The sequence below is a fragment of the Colias croceus genome, chromosome 10, assembly GCF_905220415.1.
Source record: "Colias croceus chromosome 10, ilColCroc2.1".
Classification (NCBI taxonomy): Eukaryota; Metazoa; Arthropoda; class Insecta; order Lepidoptera; family Pieridae; genus Colias; species Colias croceus.
The window spans coordinates 5,862,652-5,874,556 of NC_059546.1; the positions used below are offsets into that span (position 1 = coordinate 5,862,652).

General features: G+C 32.5%; 1 protein-coding gene across 6 annotated transcripts in view; it reads left to right on the forward strand.

The window, feature by feature from the left end:
- Window positions 1-11,905, forward strand: part of LOC123694985 (protein lap4) — a 74,427-nt gene that overhangs the window by 14,011 nt on the left and 48,511 nt on the right. For 5 of the 6 annotated variants that reach the window (XM_045640642.1, XM_045640647.1, XM_045640649.1 and 2 more), the window contains exons 3-9: window positions 4,052-4,220; window positions 7,774-7,894; window positions 8,489-8,781; window positions 8,959-9,204; window positions 9,713-9,882; window positions 10,903-10,992; window positions 11,460-11,566. In XM_045640642.1, the coding sequence (XP_045496598.1) occupies window positions 4,052-4,220; window positions 7,774-7,894; window positions 8,489-8,781; window positions 8,959-9,204; window positions 9,713-9,882; window positions 10,903-10,992; window positions 11,460-11,566 (1,196 nt within the window). The remainder of the gene's footprint in view (window positions 1-4,051; window positions 4,221-7,773; window positions 7,895-8,488; window positions 8,782-8,958; window positions 9,205-9,712; window positions 9,883-10,902; window positions 10,993-11,459; window positions 11,567-11,905) is intronic. The other variant, XM_045640643.1, reaches the window with a different exon arrangement.

Consider the following 11,905-nt stretch of genomic DNA (forward strand, 5'->3'; position numbering starts at 1 on the left):
ATTCTTTTTCGTCAAAGAGCCTTAGAGCTTCATTTTAAATTTAAATACCTACGCTATGGCAATCTCAGTAATGGGTATACCTGTAGATGGGGAATGATAAATTATAAATACTTTTAGGATTGAGTGAAACAGGGTTGTTATTTTATGTTAATGAAATAAAAAAAAACATTGAGATCGAGATTTTTATTAAAAGCATAAGTTTTTACAAATTTTATAACCTAAAGTGATCTATTAAGATAAAGTACGTTCCATGAAATATTGGTATTCAATAGTCGACTATAGAAATTATTCCAACCCATTTCGTAATCTCATTACCAGCAGGGATTTAAAGCTCTATTCATACTCGTAAAGTTCCAAAGGTTGTTCAATGACGCTTATGACGTCATTATTGTGTCCAAAACGTTAAGCATTGTCTCCATACATGGCCCTTGAATGCTTTCCATGTTATGAAATCATCAGTCGTCGCTGACCCACTAAATAAATGAGTACATTTGCAACTAGTTATTAAACTGTATAAATGATGTAATATGTACATGCAAGGGCCATGCATCTCTGTTGTACATTTAAATTATGAACTGACGCATTCATCATCACACATACATATGACTGTGACTTAATTTTTAAGCAAGATTTCCTTTTAGATAAAAGTTTAGTTACCTTTTAGTAAGGAAAATGTCAGGAAAATGGGCATAAACCAATATAATTTTCCGATATATTCCACGCAGAAAGTAATCATTCTTTTGTTATCATGGAGACACAAAATATGAATGTTTCTAATTAATGTTACCTAATTATATTATGTTCATAACTTATTTAAATGCACTATGCTTAAAGGCTTCACAATTTATAATTTACCTCACAGTTCGTACGATGAATGTATTTTTAATCTGGAAAAACACAGTAACAATGCAACTAAATGCTCAAACTATGTAATGACGGTGTGCGACACGAATCTCATTTGTATTGCATACCTACATTACTTCTAAGTTCTAGTTTGATTTTATATAATTTTGCAAACATTTTCGTACGTTTTCATTTCAAATTAAATCAGAGTTACGAATTCGTGCTATTGAACATCATTAGTGGTTATTGTGGTTATCATTTTTAGACATTTTGTTGTTATCCGCAACTTTTTCAGGTATTGAGTTATGATGTGGAAGATTTGATTCAGGATTTAGAGCTTCAATTCTATCTGACCCTTCAAGCATTCTTTAATTCAATATCTACTGTGAAAGTACTTCCTAATGCAATTCGTATCGAAGCGTGACACCAATACCAAAGTTATTCGATCACAAATTCTACTATTGAACCGGCAGAACCGGTAGAGTATAGGAAATAGGATTGTTTAATATAAAAATATATTTGCCGTATGATTGTTTTGTATTTGCTTTAATAAAAAGTGACGAAATCTTAACGAGATGATTAACGCCTGCGAATCGACGGATGATAAATATTTACGGTTTCTTTACTTGAGCAATAAAACATTAATGTGTATCAAAGTGACGCGGGGCACGTTCGTTTAAATAGTTTTATTTTTATCTTTCACTTCATCCAATTGAAGCCAATGATTGTTATGGCAACGATGGCAATGATTTTTATCAAGGCTTCAGATTTTTTATTTGTGATTGGCATTTAAATTATACATTTCATTCATTGTTTCGTTTAATTTAATGATATGACATTGCTTTTAGCTTACTTTTTTCAATTGTATCATTCAGTAATTTATAACATTAGTGTAAGTGTATTGATGACTTATCATTTAAACTAAAATCCGCCTCAGAGTTAGATGAATGAACGATAACGTACGTAAATCTTTAATTAAGTGTTAGTATTCTACCACAGGTAAAGGTAACAATGGTATTGTTTAATATTAGATAACCATCGGGATATGAATGAATGTTTACTAAATAGTCTGGCCAGACCGACCTTGTCCCAATATTCTACAATGTTCCGCTCAACATCTTTAAACATTTATTATAACAATTGTAAATTACACCGAACTGTTTACGTGTCCGTGTGCCAATTAATACCGGTATCGACCTTCGGTGGCCCTTGCAGACCATTAGATCCTGACCGCTAAAAGCTTAGGCGAATACGATCCAATTTAGCATCACTAGGCGCGTTTAGATTGGGATACTCGAATTGAGTTTTCACTAAAATATTCCATTATATTTTACCGTTTCAATTTTCATTTTAGATTCTTTTTCGTCAAAGAGCCTTAGAGCTTCATTTTAAATTTAAATACCTACGCTATGGCAATCTCAGTAATGGGTATACCTGTAGATGGGGAATGATAAATTATAAATACTTTTAGGATTGAGTGAAACAGGGTTGTTATTTTATGTTAATGAAATAAAAAAAAACATTGAGATCGAGATTTTTATTAAAAGCATAAGTTTTTACAAATTTTATAACCTAAAGTGATCTATTAAGATAAAGTACGTTCCATGAAATATTGGTATTCAATAGTCGACTATAGAAATTATTCCAACCCATTTCGTAATCTCATTACCAGCAGGGATTTAAAGCTCTATTCATACTCGTAAAGTTCCAAAGGTTGTTCAATGACGCTTATGACGTCATTATTGTGTCCAAAACGTTAAGCATTGTCTCCATACATGGCCCTTGAATGCTTTCCATGTTATGAAATCATCAGTCGTCGCTGACCCACTAAATAAATGAGTACATTTGCAACTAGTTATTAAACTGTATAAATGATGTAATATGTACATGCAAGGGCCATGCATCTCTGTTGTACATTTAAATTATGAACTGACGCATTCATCATCACACATACATATGACTGTGACTTAATTTTTAAGCAAGATTTCCTTTTAGATAAAAGTTTAGTTACCTTTTAGTAAGGAAAATGTCAGGAAAATGGGCATAAACCAATATAATTTTCCGATATATTCCTCGCAGAAAGTAATCATTCTTTTGTTATCATGGAGACACAAAATATGAATGTTTCTAATTAATGTTACCTAATTATATTATGTTCATAACTTATTTAAATGCACTATGCTTAAAGGCTTCACAATTTATAATTTACCTCACAGTTCGTACGATGAATGTATTTTTAATCTGGAAAAACACAGTAACAATGCAACTAAATGCTCAAACTATGTAATGACGGTGTGCGACACGAATCTCATTTGTATTATATTAAAGCGGTCGATCGCATTGAAAACAGGAAAATGAAAATACAACCATTGTTATAATCCCGTAATCTTTCTTCAACTCTGTAAAGCATCCCTAACGACGTTAAAACGGGCGCTTTTAGAAAATGTGATTGTTACGCCCGTGCCAAATGATTGTGGAATAAAACGACAATGTACATTCATATTATGAAGAATTAAAGAGAGTGGTGCACATAGAGTTCATGCAGAAAACGTTGGATGAGATTAAAAAAATCCATCACATCCTAATTTGTAAAAATAATAAATATCTAATAAAAACGATTATTTCTTTCTTTATATCTTAAAGTCATATAGAGTAATTATTGTTTACCGAGAAGTTAATAATAAGACGAAAGTTAATAATTCGCTTGTTAATTCCTGTATGAAATTTTATACTGTATCACGATTTTACACCTACACATTCCGGTGATCGCATTCTTGTTAAAACTAACATGCTATTCATGTTATGAAAAGAAACACTACACTTCCTTTCATTTCTCTTCATAATTTTTGACATGTAAAAATCGTTTGAAGGCGTATAGATTCTATTGAATTAGCGGCACATCTGGTTCCTTTGAGCTTTACGCTATTTATATTGTGAAGTAATTACATCTTACTTTATTCTAATTTTAGTTTTAATGTCTTATCTATACAAAATATATGCAGAGTAGGAAAACCGTAAATCATAAATATTGTATGAGATTTGAACGCACAAAGAACAATTTTGATTTTATTGCTATTCTAACTTTTGAATCTAAGTTTTCTGAAACAGCGGATTTATTTGTTAGATACAAATTTGATAAGACGCGCTGTCTCTAGCACCCTCAAAACATTGAATGTATCCCGCTATAATTCCAACCCATACCTTCCAGACATTCCCGACATACCAGAAGACATCAAGAAGCTGCGGGCGCTGCAGATCGCCGACTTCAGCAGCAACCCGATCCCGCGGCTGCCAGCCGGCTTCAGCCAGCTGCGCGCGCTCACCGTGCTCGGCCTCAACGACATGTCCCTCACCAGCTTACCGAGCGATTTCGGCAGGTGAGCATTAGCTTAAGTGTCTTTAGATGAGTTGGACATCGAGAAGCTGCGGGCGGCAGTATCGCAGACTTCAGCAGCAATCCAACTTCGCGCCTGCTGGTTCAACCATAGAGCCTATGAGAGAAAAATCTTATTGGTTCACGGTCGATGTACCCCCAATATTAGTATCAAAAATTATATTTTCGTCTAAGCACGCTTCTTGAGCATTAGTATCTTATTGAGCCACATGTTGTGTCGTAAATAACATATCACAATTATGTAGCCACAAGTGTTATTTTTGCGATCAATACGAGACATAAAGACGAATCTGGAATACCAGTTTGGATGTTTTTGAACATATCATGTTATATAATTATTGTGTTGCTATTCGGTGCTCAATACCTCATCTATAGACACGAGAACACGCGATTCAATTTGCGCGTTAACCACCTATTCGACAAGGTCTTACTCGTAATGTAATTAACTAGACAAACAAAGTTTACCGCACTGCATGTAAGTTCATACTTTCAACATCGTCAGTTTGGAGAGGAACTATATTTCATTTAATCATGACAGAGCCCATTGTAAAGCTCTACAAAGACTAATGAAAGCGAAAGTTTTGTGGAAAGTTACGGACGCGCCGCGGGCCACTCTGCTTAAAAGTTAGTGTACCGAACTCACGAATCGTTTTGTTATAATGGCAATATTTCATCGGTATTTTTATGAGTTACGAAACTGTTTTGTGTGATGAAGTTTTTATTCGCTTGCATTATGTAATATTGTTGACGATCGGTATTATTACATCGCTTAAAAATAACGGTATAAAACTATTGCAAATTGATGTAACTTAGTTTCTTTTTACGTATTTCATCGTCCCATTTAAAACGAGGTAACAAAATAAGATAATTTTGATTTTTGATTATTTTAAACTGTTAAACAAGATATTTAGGGTTCTATTAGTAGTTCATCCCATAAAAGTGCCAAGGTAAACTTCAAGTGGCAAGCGACCTTTACTCGATTTGGTAAAACGAGTATTGTCCAAACGGCTCGGACAACATGTTTAAATTGCAATGGAATTTAGGACACTTATGACATTGTTCCAGCTTTAATGCCCTATTAATTAAGTCCGTCAATTTAACATTTACCTTTCAATTTGAACCTTATACCTTCATTTATTAGGTTTAATTTTTGGTTCCATAAACATTAAATGGAATGCAATGTAGGTAAACTGACATGTGACAAATAATAGGGCGTACCTACTGCGAGGCTTATCAAGGTATCATGTTTTTATCTAACTTGTTACTTTAATAAATAACACTGTTATTGATAGTGAAATTATTGCCTTCCATTGTTTAGGTATATAATAAAAATACTAATGTTAAGGTATACCAATAAGCAGACTCTTCATTATTTAACCGTGGAAGTATTACTAACTGATAAATCTTGTATTGGACTTATACTGGAAATACGGTTGTAAACTATTTGTATTTATGAAGGTTTAATCAAATCAGACTCACCATGACTAATGAGCGTCGCTGCAGCGAGACGATAAACGCATTCTTATAAGTTACGACTAACTTCGTAATTAACAACAATAATAAACCTAATTTCTTATATCCGACAAGGTTTCTTTACGACATTGTGGTGTCTTATTAATGTTATGCGCGAGAAAAGTTTTATGACCACGTTAAAATCAGAAGCAGGTCATCAAAATAATTCGGAAAAGGGAACATTTAATAATTAATTTTAGTAATGTTTAGAGGTCTTCACCCTTTCAAAATAAATTTTGATCAAGGAATTTGGAGTGAAATTATCATTATTTATGGTGAGTGTACTATCCCAATTATTTATTTAAAAACAAAATAGAGTTAAAAGTAAAAACACAATGGTCTCGTTGTTCCATTTACATATTTTAATTTAACGGCGGTTTCATCTTAGTCATAAATTACTTTAATAAGTAACATAAACCTCAAAAACTAGTGCGGTAAGAACAAAAAATACTGCCTAATTCAGCTACAAATTTCCTCTAAGTTGGAAACGAAACCGTAACAGCCCGTTATAAACGGTAGTAAGTACGCGAGAGATCTTAAAATAGTTGTTTTTGAATAAAGCCTTACAACCGTGTCGTGAGTGATTCATCAATCGGTTTGTATATCGAATGTTGAGCTAAGTGCTTCGACATCTTGCTTAGGAATGCGACGTCAAGGTTCGGAGTATAAGTTGCGACCGCGTGCAGAATGTAAACAAAATCCTATTTACTGCGCTCGCTATATGCGCGATATTGTCACTACATCCACGATATAATAGTATAGGCGTATAGCGTAGCGTATCGTGGAATAATATTTATTTTACTATACTCAACTGCATTGTTCGAGACTACGAAATCTATAACCTGTGTATCGAATTGAATATCAAGATCTTTTTATTATTATAATGTAGTGACATTAAGGAGCTATTCTTGTTTTTTTAGCGTACATAATATACTAGTCATTGTAAATGATAAATATGCAACTCTACACCTATGACTAAGAAACTGGATTGAAATGTTTTTCCGGCTCTAATCGCATTCGATGTTCAACCGAATTATCCTTCAAAATATTCGCGTAATCCACTTGTCAACCTGCTATTAAATTCAGCACTTATCCATTTAGCCTCGCTTATGGCTGTAGTTCGAATAGTCACCGGATTAGTCATCCATTGTCTTAAGTCCCACGGCACCATTGTCATATAATATGAGGGAATTCGATACTTAAACTCGTCAATGACTTTCTTTTAGTGGAATACTTATGCAGGTATGAAATTAGCAGAACCAAGAGTCCGTGGAAATGAGTATTACTTATTCTATTCTTTTATTTCTACGTTTAAGGATATGTTACGGATGATTCATTCTTTAGAGATAAAGTATTGTGCAAAAACCATTGACCTAATGACAAATCCGTTTGTAAACAGCCTCTCAGATTATGATGTAAATTGCTTACGGACCAATTGCGTCGCGTAAAGAAAGGCCTGAAAAGAAACCTTACATGGTTTCGTCATTTATCTAATCATATTAAGTTTTGCTTACTTATTACTATATAATAGTTGTGGATATTTAATATTGACAAAACTGTGATATATATTTTGAAGAATATTCGAGACAATTAGATAGAGCGCCCCAAAAAAATTAAGTTTTGTTCTATAAAAAGTTGGAGGATGTGTTATCTAAGTAAACTGTAGCATACTAACCATAATGAATGCAAATAGATGCGGAGCAGGGGTTGCATCACAAACCTTATCATGATGTTTTTGCTTACTTTAGTTTTTCTAGGTCAAAGGAGTTGAGTTGCAGAGTTGTGGAGATAGTAAATAATATTTGTATGTAAAACATAGATTGCAACTTTTTCTATCTTTAGCTCGATATAATAATATGTACTCTTGTCTGTTTGTGTATGTACTCTTTTTCCTCATTACATATTATTTTTACGTGGCCGTTATTTTTACCAAAGAGATGTTGGACATAATGCATATCAATTTTAAATATGATCCCTGTGGGACAAAAATACATATTAAATTAAATATATGTTTTTATTTTCAGCTTGGTGTCTCTCCAATCACTGGAGCTAAGAGAAAATTTGTTGAAATCTCTACCAGAGTCGTTAAAAAACCTAATTAAGCTAGAACGGTTGGATCTCGGTGATAATGAAATTGAAGCACTGGTAAGATTTTTAATTATTTATATGTATTAAATTCTTCATAGCTGGCAATTTCCTTGCAGTGGGAAATTTTGTAGAGTGATGAAAAATATCTAAACTAACTACTATATATTTAATACTTGTTCAAAATATACGTACCTTTACATATTACTATTAACAAAAATTAATTTTAAAATATTTTGTTACTTTTAGCGAACTTACCATTATGGCGGGAAATTACCATTTCTGAAATTATTAAATTTAAGTTTGAAATTAGTTCTAGCCACCAAATTTCATTCTAACACGATTAATTTCGCTTAATTTTCAATGCTCATTGCCAATTTTAGCGGTAAACCTAGTTAAGTTGAAATTCGACTAATTTGATCGTGCAATAAACGTTTGATCATAAATGTATTTGAAATTCTAGGTATTAAAATCTTAAACCTAACATTGCAATTTACAATACTACAATTGATTCTTTGTAGAATTACTCTTATTTTCTTTATAGTGATGACGATAAAAAAAAAAAAAAAAAAATAGTGAATCTAATAAAAAAAAAATAGTTCATAATTTCTTACATTATACGATGTTTTAATAATATTTCCTATTGTTTTTTAGCCTGGGTTTATCGGTGAGCTGCCCGCATTACAAGAATTATGGCTCGATCACAACAAACTTCAGTATTTACCTTCGGAAATTGGCAACTTGAAAGCTTTAATTTGTTTGGACGTTAGTGAAAACAAGCTAGAGAAGATTCCAGAAGAAATCGGGGGTTTATGTTCCCTTACAGATCTGCATTTATCGCAGAATATGCTTGAAACAGTACCAAACGGTATTGGCGATCTGGGAAAATTAGCGATATTGAAATTGGACCAAAATAGATTACATACATTAAACGAGAACGTTGGAAGGTAACTATAATAATTTGTTGTACCATGAAGATGATGAATGTCTTTTGTTAACCTACATAACTGTTTACTCTTAGCAAATTAAATAAATAAGAGATTATATATAAAGTCCTTAAAATCTTCTTCTAAAAATACAAAATAATATTATCAGTCAGTCTTATCCCCAACAATTATTTGCAGGTGTACAAATCTACAAGAGCTTATATTGACGGAGAATTTTTTAATGGAACTGCCAAGATCGATTGGCAATCTAAACGAGTTGACGGTACTGAATGTGGATAGGAATTCCTTAGGCGATATACCGCAAGAGATCGGCAACATGACGCTGTTGGGCGTGCTCAGTTTGCGAGACAACAAGCTCACGAAGCTGCCAAATGAATTAGGAAACTGTAAATCCCTCCATGTGTTAGATGTAAGCGGCAATCGGTAAGTTGTTGTGTAGTTTTTATATGGTAAATTGTTGTTTTTAACATGGTTAATGCAGACACTGGTTTCTTAGGAAAATATGAAATTGCCAGTCATATTTAGTCGTAAATATACGAACATTTTTCATGTTCAATGGTCTAAATAATGTTTACATTATACAGGAGAGTAGAAATTATTGTACGAAGATATTAATGAAATGTTAACTTTAAATGTAAATTTTCATTTTATCCATTTGACATTATGAGTATGATTTACCTATGTTATATTAGTATATTTACAACATAAATTTTAAGTAAATTAAGTTGGGTGCAACCGGAAGATGATGATGATGAAGATGCAAAAAAAAAAAACAAATTTATTACCTACTTAAAAAGTATCTATTTAATTAAAATTATATTGACTAAATGACAGGTCATTGCTTGATATGTGACCAAAAGTATGTGTGTAACCAAAAGTGAACATCCCATGTTGACTATGATTAATTATGTAAATTATTCTCCCTTTACAGATTACAATATCTTCCATACACGCTAGTGAATCTGGAGTTAAAAGCGGTCTGGTTATCAGAGAACCAAGCTCAGCCATTACTCACCTTCCAAACAGACAGAGACGAGACAACCGGAGAGAATGTGCTAACTTGCTTCCTCCTGCCGCAGCTCAGCTATACACAACAGCCAGGTATCGAGTTTGTAGGGATGGTATACACTGGTATACGTTGCTTTGCTGTGATTTTAGTTATCATGAACGGTTAATATGCACTGTAATTAGATCACTTTTTAATGGTATAATATAATGAAATTGATAAATAATTAAAATAATGGGCTTTGACGGAAAGTATAGAAAATGAATTCATTCAAAGTATGTACTTTTAAAATTACATAAAAAAATTGTTTTATATAGATTAATAATTAGTTCTCAATGTTAAATTATATACTTAATTAAAATTTATATTATAAATTATAAAAGAAAAGATTAAGTACACAAATTTAAGAAGAGTGGAGTAGATTGTAGAGTGGAGGAGTAGACTTAATAACAAATCAATTACTAGTCAGCATAAATTCGAAAAATTCATGATAACTATGGAGTCTATGCTTTGGTTGCTTCATCTATATGCTTTTCTTTAATAAAACAGTTTTAAGAATGACTTCATCACAGTAATTCAAGGCAACACTGTCTGTACATAATAACAGTATAAATTATAATGTTTTAATAGGAATTCTCAAATCTTCCCGTTCTTAAGGCTGTTTATGTTAGATTTTATTTTTATACTATCACGTCACTAGCGTTATCTTGACGAGATACACACATTCTTAATGTTTTATACAATATGGTAATACAATGCAATGTATGCAAACGGTATTATCTGTTTTTTTTTTTTGCTTTTTGTGCTTCTCTTTAATTGTGCAAGTGTCTGTGTCTATACACTTTTAATGAGGTCTATTTTGGGTATTTTGCTCTATTAGTATCGTGAATGATATAAAAATACTTTATTTGTCTTCTGATTAGCAAAATTTAATAGAACCAGTTTTAGCAATACCATAATATTTCTGATATTTGCATATTCTTGAACAAGTCTTCATATTATTTATATTATTATATCAGGATAATGAAAATAATAGTGTATAGGCACCGACCGGTGTTTGTTTTGTTTTGCCGTGTAAATACTAAACGTCACTTTTGACACAAAACACAATATAGAGTTGGAACACACGTCAGAGGTCGGCAGTGGCACGTGGTTCAGGGAACACAGATTTAATTCTCAGTCACAAGAGCTTGATAGGATAAGAGGTAAGTTATGTACATAAATATTGATTTTTCAATATCGAAATTATACACCGCGCCGCTTTTTACACGTAGTTTAGATACCATAGATTTGATATACTAGGCAATTCCAGTATATTTATATAATAGAATAGAAAAAACCGGTAATTTGCTCTATTGAATTTATTATTATAGAGATTAGAGCTACACTGTTGGTTCTACCGCTCGTACCTGTAAGTGAATACACAATACACATGCCTACTATACAATGTTTTCCAGACAGTAGTGTTTGTCAATGTGTATTGTCCTGTTAAATGTGGTGTTGAACGCTTTATATGTTGTCTGATGTCCCGGTTTTACGTATGTTTAAGTCCTTAATAGTAAAGCTAAGCGTAATCCACTGTATTGTAATCCAGATCTCTGCTAATACAAATATTTAAATTTATTTTAATAATCAATTCATTTCAATTCTAAGATATAATTTCATGTAACAGAGTCGACATTTTCACGTGACCACGACTCTGACGACGATTGGGAGGAAAAAGAAGCGTCCCGCACTATTTCTGTGAAATTCACCGAAGACATGCCAGAAGCCAAAGAGGTGAGCAAATGCTGTTGTCCATTTCTTTACAACGGAAAAACGTTTCGTACCAAACGTCCACATAGAACTGTTGATAATGTGCCCCTGTACGTACATAATACTGGTTATGCAATCAGAAACCAGTATAGGAATGTTAGGAGTTGGTTTAGCAATAGAGTATTTTCTAGACAGAGAGCATATTTAGCGCTAAGTTCTATATTAGTTGCGTTGGAGTAATATTTTATTTTGTTTTATTTGAAAAACAGTATTATTTGTTAGCTTTATCCTTAGTTTAAGTTTGTATTCATTATTGGTTGTGTATATCCTGTGTTATTTTGTTTTAAATGTGTTCAAAGTATA